The sequence below is a fragment of the Scomber scombrus genome, chromosome 8, assembly GCF_963691925.1.
Source record: "Scomber scombrus chromosome 8, fScoSco1.1, whole genome shotgun sequence".
Classification (NCBI taxonomy): Eukaryota; Metazoa; Chordata; class Actinopteri; order Scombriformes; family Scombridae; genus Scomber; species Scomber scombrus.
In genome coordinates, this window is record NC_084977.1 from 22,518,326 (window position 1) to 22,538,628 (window position 20,303).

The 20,303-nt window shown below is 41.9% G+C and overlaps 1 protein-coding gene across 7 annotated transcripts in view; it reads right to left on the reverse strand.

Moving 5' to 3' along the window:
- Positions 1–20,303, reverse strand: part of dennd1b (DENN/MADD domain containing 1B) — a 105,468-nt gene that overhangs the window by 80,988 nt on the left and 4,177 nt on the right. For all 7 annotated transcript variants that reach the window (XR_009925414.1, XR_009925413.1, XR_009925412.1 and 4 more), the window contains exon 3: positions 3,355–3,398. Coding sequence is in view for 4 of the 7 variants with exons in the window: in XM_062423868.1 (XP_062279852.1) it covers positions 3,355–3,398 (44 nt within the window). In the remaining 3 variants the exon portion in view is untranslated. The remainder of the gene's footprint in view (positions 1–3,354; positions 3,399–20,303) is intronic.

Below are 20,303 nucleotides of genomic sequence, written 5' to 3' on the forward strand. Positions count from 1 at the left end.
GCTTATTAAGGTGGTAGCCTTGTATAATTTGTTAACAATCCCTTTGTTACTTTCACCATTATAAAGCATATACAAATATCCAAATAATATGTGATGGTTCCTCTGGTTTGGAATATCTGATCTCATTCAGAAATAAAACAGTGATGCTGTAAGCACCAAAAAGACCTAGTTCTAATTCTGAATCAAGGTTATCAAACTCTGAATGAGATACAGTCCTACAGAAGGAAGTAATGACATCCTGTGTAAAAGATGAACTGGTTACATTACAATATAATCTACAGCACCAGTATGTTCCTGGAGGTTTCAGCTAAATGAATTATGATTTACATTAGACTCAATTACTTGTTTGTTAAATCAGTTAATTCCATGGTGGTCTGACAGCAGCCAAAGTCACTGAAAATGACATAACACACATCATGATAACCCAAAACTAAATAAATAAACAGAAATATAAATGCAGATATCTGTGAAAACAAAGACATAAATACAATGTTACTTTAAAATATGTTTCTGCATGTAATCTTGGGTGGACAAGATTAAAGCAGTAGATTCCAGTTTTTACATTTTTAAATATTATGGAGTTGCTCACAGTCTGTGCAAGTTTTCAAATGGTTGTCTATTTGTGAATTTTGCTGAGTGTTTATCATATTATCCTCTGTTCTATACAGAGAAATGGGCCCTCTATACACCACACTGTGGTTAGCTAGAATAAACTGGCAGAACTGACTGACTGTATGTGTGTGCTCACTCTGCTGTGTTTTTCCACAACTTTGGGATGAGATCTGAGAAGAAATGGACAGATTTCCATCTGTCTGCTTCATTTGCAAAAAAAAAAAAAAAAAGCCCTTCTTGCGATTCAAATATATGCTTTAGCCACCTCTCTCTTCCCCTCCCTCTTTCTCTCTTCCATCTCTCCCCTCTCTATCCAAGTGGCATCTGTGGATGACCAGGCATCAAGAGTCTCAGGGGCTGAGGGAGGAATAGGGGGAGCAGGAGGGAAAAAGAAAAAGGGAGGAGAGAGACAGAGAAAGAGAAAGAGGGAGCAAGCGCCTCTCACTTCATATTTCCCCAGCACCACCCCGGCGTGCCAGCCAGCCTGCAGTCTGTTCTCCTTTGAGCTTTCTATTCTACCACAGAACAGAAAAAAAAATCAATTCATATTTCCATAATCCACACTCCTGTCTGTCTGCATGTCTTCGCCTCTCCCCCTCCTTCCATCCCTCTCCCTCTCTTTCTCCCTCTTTCTGTCTCCCTCTCTCTCCTTCTCCCCTGGGGTAGACTAACCCCTCCACCTCGATCCTACGGCCTACAAATGTCATTACGCTGAGCAACAATAACGGCCTAAACAAAAGGAGGCCTTGCTCTGAGCTCTGAGCCCCTCTGCAGAGACTGTTGGCTGCTGCTGCCATATGCTGGCCAGCTCGGGCCACAGAAAGAGACAGAGTCTGTGGCTACAGAGGACTCCAGCCTACAGTCCCACAAAGGAGGAAAGGAGCCCTAATCCTGGTAATGAGGCCCGTGAATACAGCCTTTATGTATACGGGGGAAAGGGCCAATCCCTCTGTACACAGCAAACTAACTAGCCATCTTAAGGGCCATCTTATCCACACAAACGATCTGGTCGACAACAGAATTAAAGAAAAGTGAGGTTGGGGGGGTAAATAAAAAAAGACATGCTGAAGCAGAGGATGAGGCTCATGTCAACACATACACTGCAGTTTCAGCTGCTCATTTTGTACCTTTTCCATCACCACACTTTCCTGTGACTAACTCCATAAGTGTGTAATTTCTTGCTCGCACCCTTGTTCCCTCACTCCCTCAACCTCTCACTTAGATAGCATCCTCTGGTTATTGTGGGGCAGGAAAACATTGCCTGCAGCATCTTTCTAGCCCGTTTCTTCCTCCAAGAGGGATCAGAGAGGCAGAAGAGCTTTTTAAACTCTGTAGCTTTGTTGCTGTGTTGAGAGATAGTTAGCCTATACACATATTGTCATCTTTATCTCTATTTTTAATTTTTTTTTATTTTCTCCCTTTCTTCCAGTGATGGGCTGCTGCAGTCCAATGATTCGCTTCAGGACCTGTATTTTCTTGTGTCTGTGGCTTTCGGCACAGAAACAATATGTTGCATGTCCTGTTTCTCTGCTGTCAAATCAAGTCTTCTGCCATTCTTCGACTGACTAATTGTCACACACACTGCCTGAGAAGCAACAGCAGCAGAGAGCAGGAGTCGTGGCATCACCACATGCTGGAGCAACAACAGGAGAGTGATTCAACCTCATCTACTTATGGAGCAATGTGCACAACATGGAGATAAATACACTTATTATTATAGGCCGTGTGATCGTTTTGATCAAGTTGGATCTAGACTGTTGTTCTTTGAAGGTGAAGCCAGAGAGAAATAACAAAGACACCCTGCTGAGGCAGCGTATTTTTTGTATTTTTGTAAGGGTAAAGAGCAGGCCTTTTAAATAAAAACAGATATGAAATCAGTTTAAATCAATCATCAATCAACTATTTTTTGCATATGTGTGTACACGTGTTGTCCCCCTGAGAAAGTGACAAGTTTTGTGATCGGCTTAAAGGATTATTATGGCATAACGTTATCACAATAAGTACAAAAAGAACCAAATTCAATAAACTGGAATGAACCTCTAACATGGTTCCTCATCGAAAACATGAGCTTTCAACCATCCAGCCAGGCAGGAGTGACTGGGGTGTGTATAACCCAGCAATACTTACCTCCGTCTAGTTTAGGGGGAACATACTGTGCCAAGAAGTGCTTCAAAACAGCTGCAGATTTTGCTTTAAGACGGAAAATGAACCCAATAATGCTGTAAATGTGAAACAAAAGGAAGCAGACACAGTGGGACAATGAGCGAGGAAGCAAAAGATACAAACAGATAGGGAGAGAAAGAGAGAGAGAGAGAGAGAGACAGGGGAAAACAGAGGTGTGCATTCCTGTCACGGTTGCATGATAATTACTGATTCGTCGGTTATTGAAGACCTGTTCACTGCTTTTCATTACCAGCAACAGACGTACAATGAGACAGAGAGAGAGACAGAGAGGAGGAGGAAGGAGAGAGGGAGAGAGGAAGCACTGATAGTGATGAGGAGGAGAGCGGTGGTGCTGGTGGTGGTGGTGGTGATGATAGGTGTTGGGGGGAGGTTACCACAGGATGGCAGGGTGAGTGAGGGCATTAGGAAAGGAAGGGAGATGGGAGAGGAGGAGGAGGTAGAGGTTGTCTGTAACAGTGAACGAGAGAGAGAGACAGAGGGAGAGAGATTTGGAGAGAGAGGGAGAGAGGGATAGAGGAGAGAGTGAGAGAAGAATGAAAAAGCAGAGTGTGTTCCAACCTGGTCTGTGTGGTCCTGGGGGAAGCTCCACAGCACGGTTGGATCTAGAGGTAATTGACAGACAGCATTAATCAGCGGGTGAGAAACACACCGTCTTCGCTAGCTGCCTCAGAACACATACATATTAATGAGAGGGGTGGGGGCAAGGGTGCATGCACGCACACACATACACACACGCTCAGACTTATATCCTCGCTTTCACACACACGCGCACGCGCACACACACACACACACACACACACACACACACACACACACACACACACACACACACACACACACACACACAGCAGTGCACAGTGAAAAGACAAGAGAGTGTCTGGCTGTATGTGCTGTAAATATGCAAATCTATACTCTCAGTGTAGATATGATAGATTATATTACACACCAAATCATCTGCGTTTAAGAAAGTCGTATCAGCACACACTCTAGTTTATTTGCTTAATTATTTCTACATTGACACAAGCCTGGATATTTGCTGGAGAGATGTAAAACCTAAGCTAAAGGGGTTTACAGTATAATCATGACAGAGGCTTGTGATTTTTGAAAGATTGATTAATTGATTTGCAAATACATAGGAAATTGATTAATTGCAATAGTTTAAGTCCAATTACATTCGAATACAAGATATTAGCTGGGTTCAGCTTCAAAAATGCTATTATAAATGGAATATTTCAGGGGGGTTGGGGGGGGGGGGGTGTTTGGCTGCTGATGAGACAAAAATGTTAAAAATCTATGTGCTTTGTTGTGATGGGCATTTGTTATTCTTTTTGACATTTTATAGACTCCCTACTAATTGATTAATTAAAACAACTGACAGATTACATAATCAACAGTGACAATAATCATTAGATTTAATTATAGACCATTTATAATGTTCATTTTTATTTAAACAGTGAGTTTCAATGGAATTAAGTTTTCATAGTGAGTTATAATTATTAAAAGATTAAGACAAAAAGTATACAACAAATACAGCAGTGACAGGATGCTATAATAGCAGTGAAGATGGGTACCGTTTACCAAAGAAGGAACACCTACCAAATAATGCAAAATAATAATCAGATTTTTCTTAATAAACCGTCAGCTTACTGTTGGCTGACCCCACCTGCAACAAACTTGCACCAGTCTTAAAGATAGGTCATTTTTCAGTTTTTCTGCTTCCAAACTAAAAAGCCAGATTTGCTTCTCATACACCTGCGTGGTTGAATGGGAGCAGCCATCCAGCCTCTGCCTGAACACGGGGGTCTCTGGTAAACATGGTTTCCACAGCTCCAAGGTCACCCTGTGACCTCAGCAGGAACAGCGAGGGTTTGAAGAGACGAGCTCTCACAAGCCAGGTTCACTGTCATGGACATACAAAGACCCACAGGCTGCTGAAGACAACCCCACCTCTGTCTAAACAAAGCTGGTTGGCTAAGAGAGAGGATCTTAAAGGATTACACCTTAAGATACATATCAGTCTGAGGATGAACAATAGATACATGTTCAACAGGTACATACCATGAGGTTTGTTAACCTCCTGAACTTAACGGAAATATCACCAATAATTTTAACAAGATAATCCTGCTCTAAACATATGCCCAAAATATGAATGTAGACCTTCATGAATAGGTTTGGCTACTTCAGGAAAGAGAACATACAATTACACACAATGGGTAGAGTAGCTTCATGGCTAACAAACCAGGCTGCATGAGAGAGAGGGGAACACAATGGACAAACGGATGACAGGACGCAGCAGAATCCATAATGCCTTACATAATCCTATTGGATAATTTCATGGGCCCCATCTTGAAAAGAGCGGCACAGAGAGAAAAAAAAAAGCAGCAAAGCTCAAAGCTCTGCACTCTAACTCAGACCCCCCCCCCCCCCCCCCTCTCTCTCTGTACCCAATGATCTGCCACAGTTAGAGCTATTTTATGCTGATTTACTGGGTGAGAGGATGGGAACTGCTGCTGGAGAGTGATACAGGACAGACCAAAAGGGGACAGGAGCGACAGAAGAAGAAGAACATGGGTGGGGGTGGTAGAGAGGTGGCTTGTTGCCTCCAGTGTTTGAAACTTTTGGCAGCGCTGCCTACTTTCCACAGTGATTGGCCAGGTGTGCAGGTATGAAATTGGGGGGGGCAACTGCACAGAAACATCTTTGTTCCACATTCTTCACATTCCCACTTTGCCTATGTTCATGTTCACAACTGAACTGCACCAATGCGTTCTGTATTGACAGAACAGACAGGAAGAGTGTGACTGAACTCAAGATGGGTTCTGACAGCGGCTGCAACACATACTGGACTATATTAAAAAAAACACCATAAATTAAGCTGTTAAATTGTGTACAACCTGTAAATTAATTATTTATTTATTTATCACCCCACACTTAAGGGCAACTGCTCTTATAAAGTATTTACTATTTAGCTTTTCTGATGTGGTGAAAACCTAAGTTACAAAATAAACAAAGTCCAGAAAAAAAGGTTGAGGGAAGGAAGGATGTATCGTGCTAACATGATTGACTGATTAAACAAGTAGTAAAATAATAATAATGGATAACAATTTTGATCATTACTTATCCTTAAAGTTATTTATCAACATTAGCTGGTTAAACTACTGCAAATGACTGCCTGCTGATTTACATACAGGCTAAGGATTATTTATACTATTGATTAAATCTGGCAATTGTTTTCTCTATCAATCAATTAATTGTTGGTCAATAAATGTCAGGGGACTGTGAAAGTGTCTGTTTCAATGTTCTTCAGCCCACAGTGATATCCACATGTCTTGTTTTGTCCATCAACAGTCCACAAAACCAAATGAGAATGAATTATGCAATTGCATGAGAGAAAGAAAAGAAGCTAATCCAATTGAACCATTGAAAAATGACTTAAATAGCTGATTGATTATAAGAGCTATTGCCTGTTTATTTTCCTTTAATTGACTAATTGTTTTCATTCTAATGCCATGTATAAACCCTTTAAGAGTAGTCTGACCTAAGATTATGTCACTTGACCGACTCAACTTCAGATCAGAACTCCAAAATGTTTTATACATGTTGACTGAATGTGTTAATTTCAGTGTGGAGTCACACTGACGGAGAGCAGAGGAGGCAGAAAACTGCTTGTGCAGCTGAGGACATGAGAAATTTAGAGCACTACCAAACACCTTCCTTTATCATTCATATCTGCACTTTCCTCTCTGTGGTGTCTGTGCTCTCCTTTCTGTCCTACAGGCTCGTATTCTCTATGTTCTGCCCTCCCTTTACATTCCTCTGCCAATCATTCTGCCTCTCTGTCCTCTTTTCCACTGTCTTCTTACATCTATTTTTTGGATTTTTTTTTCTTTTTCTTTACCCTCCCTTTCCTCCCCCCAATTCTTGCCTCATTTCCGGTCCCCCGTCTCTCCTCTATGTTTCCCATGCTTACCTCCTTATTTCTTTCCTTCTCACAACCTTTCTTTCTCCTCATCCCGCCCTCCCCTGCAGCTCTCCGTCCTCTTCCCTTCTGCACCCCCCTTCTCTATTTTGCTCACTCTTTTGCGTTTGTACACCCCTCCCTTCAGACGTGCTGGGCGTGTGGTGGACGCAAGAGGGGGCCTGAAGGGGGTTAAGGCTGAAAGTTGAAGGTTACGGAGGTGAAGAGGACCCCTGCTGCTCCGCCAGGGGACACAAATGTCACCATGACAGATCCTGCACCGGTTAATCCACCCTCCCCTCCTTAAAATACACACACACACACACACACACACACACACACACACACACACACACACACACACACACACACACACACACACACACACACACACACACACACACACACACACACACACACACACACACACACACACACACACACACACAGTAGAGCTCCTTGATACTGCCTAAAGAAATGCTACATTTCATTTCTGAAGTAGCTGCAATATTGATGTCAACTGTGAAACATACAGACAAAACCTGTTGTAAACCATTTTTGTCTCAGCGTATAAAAATAAGAAATAAAAATCAGAGGTGCAAACGAAATGGTCATAATTCACTCAGAATAATAATTCACTCAAAAATATTCAGACACGAGTCCACAGTAAATATATTTCTGTCTCCAATGTCTGAAGATTTTGACTTTTTCGGGATCTCGACACGCTGGCTACGGCTGTGGATTTTACAAGTGCATTGTATAAATGTGTTGGTTTACTTGCAAGGTCATAAAACATTCTCTGCATGCAACAAACAATGGTAACTGTCAGGTCCAATAAAAAAAAGAAAGTTGGAGACACAGGGGTTCTGGAGGACACAGCAATGGCATCTGCAGGCAAGTGCACGTAAACACACACGCACGCACACACACGCACCGCTAATAACAATGTTAACACCTACGCAACTGCAGCCCTTGAAACGGTAGAAACGTAGTGCTTTGTTCAAGGGCACTATGGTAAGGTAATACTTTTGACAATTGCCTCCTACCTGTTTATCTACACATCTGTCTTTCAAGCTATACTCGGTTAGGCCTGCATGAACAATACATTGATTTGGTTGACCTAAGCCTCTCCATCGAAGCCAAAAATGCAAAGGATTCAAAATGTGGTTGTTTTTTTTGTTTGTTACTTTTTTGTATTTCCTACAGTTGACAAAATCTATAAAGAGCTGTTGCAAAGAGTATAAATATAGTCCTTGTGGTGTGACACCAGTGGCAGTTAGTGTGACAAGGGGAAAACAACGTATAGCATATTTCACCCTGCTGGAGCGTAAACAGATCCAGTGGGTGAGAATTGAATTGAAATCACCTATCCAGAGTTAGATTCCTCCATTCACACCCCGGGGACTGGAGGTGGGCAAATGTGACGACAAGCTGTGGGGGGGGGGGGGGGGGTGACCATTGGTCTCTGTGATGTGTGCGTGTGTCTGTGTGCAAATGTGTACTGTACAAGTACAAGCGTGTTTACAGCGTGCTACAGATAAGCTTGGGAGTGAATATTTACTGTACAGTAGCATGTCCATTGATCCCTGAGGGCTTCAAGCGTGGCTGACCTCCAACAGTCACGATGGAGGCAACATGCAGGCAGCCCCTGAGCCGTGACACAGATACTGGGGAGGGGGCGGGGGGGTGGTCGAGATGGTCAAAAATCAATGTTTTGGCTATTCCTGAGACGCCTGTCTTTAAAAGTTGGAGGAGGAAAGTAAGCGAGGAGAAAGGAGGGTTAATAGGTGATGGGTGTTGGGAGCTGAGAGCGGGGCAGCAGGGAAAGAGTGGGAGGAGGAAGGATGAGGTGAGGTGAGGGATGGATGGATTGCCTGAGTGGGAGGTAGACCTCTGCCACTCTCAATACCACTTCCTTCCTACCTACTCAGGTGGATCATTAAAAGTGATGGGATTAAACAGAATAAATTAGCAAGATATGTGTGCACTGATATATGAGACACAAGAAATAAGCCTACCCCTTCATCTCTTATTTCTTCAATTCTCTGCATAAATCTATGTCTATTAGCGCTTCCAAGTGGGCTAAAACTGAAAAATGTTGGCATCTTCATCTTGGCATAAATCTATGCTTTTTGGGATTTCCAAGTAGGCTAAAAAGAAGCTGTTGGCAGAGGATGTCATTCCTAATGCTGCTGGCTAGAAGAAAAAGTTGGCATATAAACACCATGTGTCAGAAACCTCATACTGCCCAGCGCTGCATGGCAAGTTATTTAACTTTGAGCCATCTTGTCACAAAACAAATAACAGGAAAACCCAATTTACTAAATTTGAATGACTCAAGGATCTATGAAAATTGCCTCTGCAAACTCCTGGAAAAAGCGTTGTGATAAATATGAAACACACCCACTGTGTTTGTGCACAGTGTTTCTATAAGATCACTTTATCAGATCAATACACAGTGGAATAAATGTATGTTACGCCTGAATGTATGTTCTGGCTTTAAAACTGAGAGATTTCAGTAAAACACAAAAAGACCTAACCCTAAATCCAGTGTGAATTCACATTTAGATGAAAGCCCTTAGTTTATAATTCTCTATACTATGTGAATCAAACACAGACTTCGAGCCCTCATGGCCATCCAGTGTTCTAAAAGCATAAAAAATGCACTTTTTTTCACCTTATTCCACAAACGACTCAATGTGTGTTGTGAGTGAATAGGGGGCCTGTTTGTTAAGAGAGGCCAAATCCCATATGGTGAACAGCAGCTCCTCTGGTGAGAAGAGAGGCTGTGAAAGCCACCGGCAGCCCCTCTCCTCCATCCGTGCTCCGGAGATGAAGGGATGTAGCGCCTGCCTCTCCTTGTTCCTCCTTTCTCTCGCTCCCTTTGCCTCCTCTCCTCACTCTTTCTTGGCCAGGGGTTAAACTGCTGCACTCTAACCTCCTTGGCAATGATTTCATTCACTCCGTTTCTCTCGCTTACTCTCTCATCTCTGAGAGAGATTTATTTCACAGTATGTAGTGGATTAGGCCCCCCTCGTATGCCCCTGGACAAAAGCATTGTTTTAGCACTAGCCTGTTCGCTGTAACGGGAGGAAGCTACAGCTACTAAGTGTCCACAATACGGCCATTGTGGACACAGGGCTGGAAGGACCCTGCCTTGGAGGCCGTCTAGACTTTGAGCCCGGGCCGATTGGAGAAACAGAGGGAGAAAATCCCATCAGGCAGTGGAGTGAAAGTTAACTAAGGTAACCTGCTGTGAACCTGATGAAGATGTCAAGCCAACATATGGCAAAAAATGTCTATTGTCAGAACAAGGAGCTTTCTTCCCTCTGAAGAAGGGTATGGTGCAGGAGGAGGAGCCGAGGGGTGGCTAAAGAAGAGTAGGGGGGTTGCACAACCTAAAGGAAGGAATAACTGTGGTGGTCATCGTTTTACTTCTGGATCAGTAGCCTTATTCTGGCCGGGAGGAGGCCCAACCCCTCCGCTCACAGTTAAAGGAGTAAGCAGATTAACTGGCATCTTTCAAAGGCCAACAGAAAGAAAAACACACTCACAGTCGTTTAAAACAGTTTTTCCCCTTTGCCTATCGAGTCTCGGGCTGCACTCTGCAAATGGCATTACATTTCATGCTGATTTAGTGAGCAGAGAGAAACTTCTTAAACGATGATATGGTCCTTAAATTAACTAATACTGATTGGTCACACTATGTTGTTACAAATTAGGGCTGGGGACTGATAGAAATGGTGAAAGCCTGAGGTAGATCATAAACTACCTGGATTAAATTAGAACATATTCATGTTTGATACTAAATTGATTATTAGATCTTAACACAAACAGAAAATTCTGATAAAAACACACTAAAGAATTCATAATTTACATACATCATTGATCTAGATTAGCTCCAGAAATAGGCCTATATATGCAAAGGAGTGATACAATTTAATTCCAATACTTGAAAAATAATTTGAATCAACAAAAAGAAAAACAACCTCTAAGGTAGAGCCTGCTTTACCAGCCAAAAAAATCAACTGGAAAGCTTCAGAGATGCCGGCCTGGGGGATTTTCTAAGCCATTTCTGCATAATCTGAAAAAGATAAACAACAGCCTCAGCCTCACTGGAAGAAGAAGAAAGAAAGAGCTGCATGGAGATGATGTGACCCTATTAATGCCACATTAGTTGTTTCGTCTTCCCGGCTATGTGAGAAAAATGCTTCAGTGAGATGAGCTGGGAGAGAGAGAGAGAGAGAGAGAGAGAGAGAGAGAGAGAGAGAGAGAGAGAGAGAGAGAGAGAGAGAGAGAGAGAGAGAGGGAGAGGGAGAGAGAGAGAGAGGGGGGGGGAGACGAGTCAGAGAGATCGGGAGACAGAGAGAGACAGAAAGATAGAAGTGAAAGCGATACTGTCTCCAGGCTAGTTGGGATGCAACCCAATTTCACAGCTTCACGAATGAGTGGCACAGCATATGGATGCAACCTTTGTGACAGCCTCTGTGTATCACCACATATCAGCGTTGATATTCCCAGTCAGATTCCATACTGGTCCAACATTATGTCAAACACTGGCTCCGCATGACTGCATCTTCAACACAACACACAGACAGTATGTTTGTTGGAGGGTTGTTAACCTCCTAAGCTACGAAAAACAAACCAGCATCTCCCAACAGACAGACTACTCTCCAACTTTCTCCTCACTGTATGATGTTCAGCTGCTACATTAAAGCAGTAATCCAAGTAAAATCTGACACAACCAGAAATTTGAAATCCGATATGTGACCCATTTTTATTTCCAAATACACAGAAAAATGGAGGGTCGACTGCAGAGTTTTGATTGTACCAGTACAGGTTTATGGTGATGATTCCATCACTGGTTGTTAGCTGGCAGGCTGAAAAACCAGCATTTCTTCATGTTACCACGTCTCTCTCCATATGGTCCAACCATCTGCTTTAGTCAAAAACAACATCTACACAAATTTACACACTTAGAAACTCCACTGTCATGTAGGAATTCATGTTTCTTAGCTGGTTTGTTTATTTGGTGAGGTCTCGTCTGACAGAAACAGCGCCTTAGTTTGATGAATCTGACAAAATGTAGTTTGTGGATGAACAAACTTGTAAAGTTTAAGAAAAGCTGGTGATCAGGTCATTGTCAGTCGGTTACAGATGCTTAGGGGAGAGTTCCTTTTCTAGTCTTTGAGGTGGTGGTTGCAGCATCAGAGAAAACACTGTGTGTAGCACAGCAGCTCCTTGAGGTGTGGAGAGGATCGATCTCAGTTAATGTCATATGGCACAGCACCCAGAGGCAGCTGCGTGGTGCTGATGACAGTGCAAAGCTTTGCCTTTGGCGGCTACATGATCGGTGCTGCTGAGCTGTGATTTGAAGTTCACATGCAAAGGCTGACAGACAGACAGCTCTCAGTCAGGCAGTCAGATAGTCAGACAGTCAGCCAATCTTTCCACAGGGATGAAAATACATCTGTATCTGTTAAAAGCCTACAATAGCGCCTAATCTGAAAGACATTCACAGGGGTCTCAATGCTCTGCAGGACTGATGGACGAAATACTAAAAAATATTGGGCAAATACAATCCAACCACTATTATATATCAAACATACAGAGACACACACTTCCCCAAAATTGAACTGGCGTCAGTAGAAATGGAAAAGACGTGGGGTTTTGCAGAGCCTTAACCTCTTTTGGGATTATCTGAGATAGCAATTTTAAGATAAAGGGACCCTGAGGTCTAAAAAACCTCAGAGTAGTTCTTTTGTTCTACAATTCTTTCTTTGCAATTTTCCAAATGTATCTTAAAATGAAATCAGGGTCGCATGATGTTGTACAAACTGTACAAAATGTACAATAATATAATTGGTGAAATAGCTCCAATGATAATATACTGAATGCTCAGTTGTCTTTGCTACGGTCAAAGATTTTTGCTTAAATATAATTTGGCCTCATCAGTTAAGTCATCAGTTAAAGTTAACAGTGTGATAGAAATCGATAAAGTGAAAATAATCTAATTTAACAGGATAACTGACAGGTGTGATAACATCATGCTAAGAAACTGGAATACATGTATAGATTAAAATAATGGTACATGTCTGTGATTGATGTTGTGTTGAAGATTTCACTTCACTCAAACTGATGTTAGCCAGTTGCCTGCACCTCTTTATCTATATCTGCTGCTTCTTCTTTTACTATTCTTAATGTACATTGCAATATTATCAATTAAAAAAGCAACACATTTTAACCAATGAAGTAAATATTTCTGTTTCCTTCATCAGGCCTTTTCTCTAGATAACAAAGAACTTTTCATTATGTTATTTAGTCCATAATACATCAAATAATACTGATCTGACTGCCCGTTAATACTTGAATTATGAAACCTGGTATCTCTTATTTTTCAGTCGATAGATACCAAATCAGTAGATAAATAGTTTTAGTGTTGGACTTAATATAAACTTAATATTTGCTTAACAGAGTCATGGATGTTCAGTTCATTTAGAGTTGCTACTGCTATGTTTATACTGGAGATTTGAGTAGCTTTAAGTAGCTCAAAGATTGAGGAGCAGAATTTTGGTTAAAAGAGCTAGAGGTTGACACCATTATCTACAATTAGGTAAAAGTAACCCTATTGTAATTCCTGTACTTATGACAGAAATACATGTTCTACCCTTTATACCAACGCTGAGCAGCTTCTCACCAGTTCAACGCTTGTCAGGAGCAGGTCTTGAAGCCCGGGTGGGTAACATGTGTCAACCTATTCATTGTGACTACAAAGACAGGTTTATCCCACATTATTGTGGCAGTATTAAGGGGCTGTTAGATGTACAGTTAGCCTCATTTCAACCAGTTCCAAACGAAGCAATATAATCAAGGAATATTCCCCTCACAATAACACTTGAGAGAAGGACTTGAAATGTATCTGTAGGATTAGAAGGTGAGAGATACAGGAATTTGTGTGTTTGTGTGTGTCTGTCTATACGAAAACAATCCCTTGTGGATGAATTACATGATTTGCAGTGATAAATGGTCTCAGACACTCACAAAGGCATCAAGATTGACCTATATTTTCTGTCTTGAAAAATAGGCCAGAACCCAAATTAAGGGCCAGTAAGACTACTACATGCACGTAAACGCCATCATCTTCACAGTAATTGTGGGGTGTTAGGAAACATAGGAGTGGCCTTGAATGGAGAGACATAGCCCGGGGGCATAGCTGTTGACATGTAAATAGTGAGGATAGAAGCTGAAATGACAGCACAGACAGCACTACTAGTGCTTGACTTGGGTTTGGCCTTGGCCACAAAATTAAGGTCTAAAGGACAACAGTCTAGATGTCAGAAAACCAGTACTCATATCATGTCAATAAGTAGGCTGATTTCCTTAATTGCCGGAAGAAAATATATTTCTGTCATTTACATCATTCAGCTTTTAGGTCCTTTTACATCAGTGTATATGGCAGCAGCTCAAAGGGGATCAGAATACAACCTAAGACTATATTTCTTCCATATATATCTCTTTCCCTTTCTCTGCTTTTTCTGTTGAAGGCCAATGTGGTGATTCCACAGTGGTACACAAAGAGACCCCAGCCAAACATACATCATTCACAAGTATCATGATTTGCTAATAATACAGAACTAATAATATGTGCCTGTGACAGCCAGATGTAATTAATTACATGCATTTTTGTGCTAAACTCTGAGGCTTATTTAATATATTTTCCTAAGCCTCTGATATTGGCTATAATTCCCTCTGCATGTGACAAGAGCAGTGGGCTAGCTGATGTAGTCATGAGAAGCGAGTCAGCCCCAAATCCTGTTAAAATCCTGTCATCATAAAATCTGCTCAGCATGACAGTCACAAAAGTCAACATATTTTTTGCGCACAGCTTTTTTTTTAATGAAATCAGATTTGCCAGACTAGGATAGGTTACCATCACAAAAGCTACATAAAGCAGGAGCTGCAGTAATCCTGTTCATTTGTGGGCTAAACTAGGCCACATTGGTATTACATGCATAAGAACCAGCCAATCATTGTTCCTTGACTCAGAATAATTGGTTGTGTGTTTGTGGGTGTGCGCGTGTGTGTGTGTGTGTGTGTGTGTGTGTGTGTGTGTGTGTGTGTGTGTGTGTGTGTGTGTGTGTGTGTGTGTGTGTGTGTGTGTGTGTGTGTGTGTGTGTGTGTGTGTGTGTGTGTGTGTGTGTGTGTGTGTGTGTGTTTCGGACATGCTTGTGCCATCTGCTGTGCCAAACATACACTCCTGGTCTCCAATTGTCATCGCCTGACATACATGTGAAAAAGAGCTTAGCTTCAAGATGACACCAGTGTTCATCTTTTTTTTAAGTTAAATTCAGCTGGACATGAACTTAGCCTGTGCTTCATCATGTTCTTTTATTTTTAAACACATAAAATTCCAACAGCTCTCTGGAGTATATGTTACGAGTGGTCACAAGGGAATAAAATCATCTGCCATCTCACAAAGAACATGCACACAAACACACACAAACAAAAGGCGAGCCACCAACAACAATGCTGTGAGGCTGCAATTGAGGTTGATGTGATGAAACTCCTCTGCATTCATCAAAATCCTCTCATTTTAAATTATTGATCGGGTCCCTACTTTTCCCCACTTTTTCGCGGCGGAAAGGGGAAGTTTAAAAATAGCCTGTGCGCGTCAGTGCCTAGAAGTCTTTCCATGTTCTCCCAGTCTGGCAGCATTAGTGAATTCAAATGAGCCAGCTCTCACAGCTTCTGTGTCTCTTTCTAATGCACAGCAACACACATCCACTGCAGCCGCGCGCGTGCACATGAGTTGGCGCTCACACACATACACTTAAACATGTACCTGTTATCACAAATGCACACGAAAAAACCCAGAGTTTCAGTACTGCATCAGTGAGTGGAAAAGCTCAGCCAGCAACCCCCACAGTATCTCACCTCTCAGTATATAGACTACTGCCATCAGCATTCCTCCATCCCCTATCCCCACCTCACCTGCCCCACCCTGTCTCATTTTTGCCCCAGTTCTTCATGTTTTGGCCGATAACACTCTGTATTGTGAAGAAGCAATACTCCCACTCCCAGCTGTCCTGAGGTTGGTGGTGTGTGGTGTGTATGTGTGTGCGTGGGCCAACGAATGAGTGTCGTGAGGTCACATGGCACCACCTGAAAGGTCCCACTGACCTGTTCTCTCTCTCTCCACTTTCCCTGTCTTAGTGAGTGATAATAAGTAAGTGGGGCGAGGAGCGCTGTGCATTGTTTGTGACTGTGCAAACAATGTGTGATCACATTAGTTGATATGCAGGCGTACACACATAGGAGATACGGGATGTGAGTAAAACCTGTACACATGAAAAAGAAAGCTATACTTAGACAGTGACAATGAGCTGTCCACACAATCCACCTGCCAGACCAACAAAACCAAAAGAACAGGGGCACATCAATTTGCATTACTCTTTCTCTGCCATGTTGCATTAGAGATATCGGAATAATAAAACCACTTTGAAATATTGGAAGGGTATCCTTACTGCCAAAAATGTATTAAACATAAATGTACTGATCACAAAAATCTATTCATATGGCTTGGAAACTGATTGATGACCCGACCTGTAAATCTAATCGCATGTTATTTCCCTATAGGCAAAACCTAGCTCAAACAATGATGGCAGTTGTATGCCTCTAGATTGATCTTCCCCATATAATCTGAAACAAAGCAGGTCAGAGTGCAACGTGAGGGCACAACACTTAACTTCCATCTCTTTTAAATAAGAAAAGAAGTGGAAGTATAGCCAGCAAGCAGCAGGCCACTACACAGTGCTAAATGGATGAATGACTGCGAGTAGGGAGCTACAAATGACTCCAGACACGGACAAAAGCACAAGGCTGGAGTGCTTTGAGAGAAGCAGTAACACTGGCTGGCCAACTTTGTCATCTGGATGATCATAATCGAACATACAAATGAGTCTTATTTTATAGCTTACTGGATAGTACGCAGGGAAAACAAAGCTTTAAAAAGGGGGAATCCACCCTGGAAGCTGAACTCACATTACTAAACGACTCAAAAATATAGTGTAGTTTTTATTTGTGAACATACGACTATTCAATTAAAGTTTTTACTCCCACTGACACACTTTTCCTTTCTTTCAGGAGTGTAATGACATTCTTACATACATATTCACGTCACTTATTCCTGTTTAAATCACATTAAATTGCAGTCTTCAGAATTTCCAGTCTGAGCAATTATGATACTGAAACTCCTCTTTAATATGGTTCTGTCATTTACTACTAACTACGCTGCATTAGCAGGAATATTGACACAAGTACCCACACCACGTTTAATATTTCAGTATGTCACGTCATTAAGAGTGTCTACAAGAGAAAAGTGCATCAGTGAAGAAGTAAGACTGACTGACCTGACGCAAATTAAAAGAGAAAAAGAGGTTAGGCGACTCAATTTGGACTGTTGGTCAAACATGATCTTATTGACACTCAGAGGAAATAGAGTGGGAGGGGATTTCTCAAAGTTCACTCACACTGAGGTCATTACCATACCGTTACCATAGCAGGGAAGTTAAGATACTTCCTCAATTCATTTAAGAGGAAAAAGCCTGATTCTCTGTAAAAGAGCCAATTTAGCAAAATCATATGTGGTGAGACAAAAGAGAAAGGCAGAAGGGTTGAGAGATAAACAAAGTGTGAGACCCTGGGGTCCTCTCAGGAGTGTGAGTGGAGGAGTGTGGCCTCTCTAATGACCAATCAACACCCTTCTTGCTGCCATGGCATCTGTTAGTACTCTATGGCCTCCCATCTGAGTGTGAGCCCACCGTGAACTCGACACACAGCCGGAATCCAATCAGACAGCAGAACCGGCAAGCACGGGTCAAGGAGCAATTCTGACATTTTGCAGAATGTCAACGTTCAACCTTTTCTGAAAGTTCTACTACACAGGAGTTTTGCTCTACGAATACGCAGGGTGGAAATGGAAGGGGTGAAAGCCAGTGGGGAAAAAATGGAACATCACAGTGCTGCTGGAGGGGGTTACAGCAGAGATGGAAACAGATTGATAACTAACTAGCGAACAGTAGGCGACACTGTGAGACCTCCTGGTCTCAGTGAAAATGTTCTTAGGATACAGAACAAAAGTAACTTTTCATAATTGGACAAAGTGAAGCTATAAGGCCGTGTGAATCGAAGGGCAAAATGTGTCTACTCTATATTTTTGCTTTCTGGTTCTGCTTTTCATATATCTGAAGGAATGGAGGTCTGAATGACTGCTAAAACCTATGCAGGTGCACTGATGTTTTAACTGCTAAACCTCCAGCAGTGTATTTTAATACTAGTGAGAAACTATCATGAGATACTGAAGCAGACAATGAACTCATCAGTTGTCTCTGACAAAAAGAAGACACATGCTCAGTGGTATTCAACTGCCAGGCAAGCATATGCAGTCAGTTTGCAATAAGATGATGAGTGTTTGTATCCATGCATCCTCTAGAGTTGTTTATTCTTGTTTGGCGTCAAGGGGCTTGGGCCTATCCCAGCATGCACTGGGTTTAAGGCAGAGAAACATACTGAGACACATAAAGATACATTCATATTTACAATAATTCACACATAAGGACAGTTTAGAGCTCCCAATTCTTGTGACCTGTATGTCTGAACTGTGGGAGCAATCTGGAGGACACACAAAAAGAAAAATAAAGTGTACACAGAACAAACTATGCAAAATCAATCACACAGAAAATAACCAAAGCCAGGTTTCAAACTCAAGACCTAAGTCCTGTGATGCATCAGTGCTAACCGAGCTGTCCTCACTGAGGTTTTGTTTTTTAACAGTAAATCATTTCCCCTAATTGCAGCATGAATGTAGCTGTAAAATTGATATGCTGATCTATTAAGTTTATTGCTTTGTTACTGGGAACAATCTGGCTGAAGGGAGCGGGCGAGGACAGGTAGCATCTGTCCCCACCTACTGCCTTGGCAGCGTTAGCGTCATCTGCTAACTTTGGCAGCATCTTGGAAGCACATCAATATGGCTTTATGTAGCCAGGGCCGCTAGTAGCTAGCATGCCAGTCACGCACTCAGGCAACACTCGCTCACAGCCTGAGCATCCACAGAGCACTGAGCCAACAGAGCTAAGCAGAACTGAGCTCGGCTGAACAGGGAGGCCAGGTCTCCCTGGACCTGCATGGGGAAAAAGGGCCAGTGTCTGTCATCTCTCCACACATCCATGGTTAGAAGTGTGGAGCCAAGTCCAGATATGAACACTGCCACCATTGTAGCTGTGAGCTTTATTTTCTTGTTTTTTTTCCCCAGCAACACTTCTGTGATGGAATGTTGATGCACTCATAAAATGTCAATTACTGACAATTGTCAAGCCTAGAAACATTCTTAACTACAATTTAACTATTATATGTAAAATCAAATCTGTAGCTGATGGAAATGCTGGGATGTCATTTTTTTAGCATGAGTGTTGTGTAGAAAAAGAGGACCAAAATCAAACCTACCAGTGGGAGTAATAATTGGGACTTTGTCAAACAGGAACACACTAAGTATACTGGAAGGGCTAATTGACCTAAATTACATGGTTTTAGCTCCACACTTACAAATTAAGTCCCCCTTTTCCACAGTAAGACAAAAACCTGATCTAGATGTCTGCACGTCAGACTTAGGTTAGGTCTAAAAGGTCATGCATCAATAGCAGCACAGGCTGTGTCATTCAGAGTGGCTGAATGGTCGTATTGGCTCAACATCACAGACCTTCAGGAATCTTATGAGACTCTGATAGAAGCAATCTACTGAACAGTCAGATCTAAACAGTGTAAACACTCCCAAACAAAAGTACAAACCACAGACACACAGTTTGGAATCCCTTTTAGACACGCCCATGCTCAGGTTTTTGCTACTAGAAAACAAAAGCTATAGAACAGACGACTGCTCAGTCATGAACCATGTGATATCAGTTTGATGGAAAAGAGTTAAGGTCAAACCTTCAAAGCAATGCGTTCACCCTAAATTTTGGACATCTGTTTAGCATAGACATGCGACATAACTGTACAAAAGTAACCACAAAAAAGTGACATGTCCTGTGTGAACAAAATAAGTTTATAATTTACACATAGGTTCGGAGGGTGTAAAACAGACGAGACTAAACATACTGGGCACTTAAAGCAAAGCCATATTGGTTTCTTGACAAGCAACATTTTCTACAAGCCATAAGATTTACAAGGGGTACTATTGCAAAGGAAGGTTTGGTAAATAAGAAAGTAGTCACAGTGTACTGGTTGAAACAAGAGCTGCAGGCACCAGGCCTTTCTCTCAACTGGGGTGACTTCAAACCCCAGCAACTCATGTTGTTCATGTTGTCACACCTTGACTTTATCACAGTCTCTGATCATGGATCATGATACAGATATCACACTTAGTCAAACAGTATATGAAACAACATTGTACTTTGTCAGTTGATATATTTTTGATCAATGTAACTCTTAACGGTTACTAAGTAGTAAATAATTAATAACATTTCTCTTAATGACTTCATTCAGCACTCAA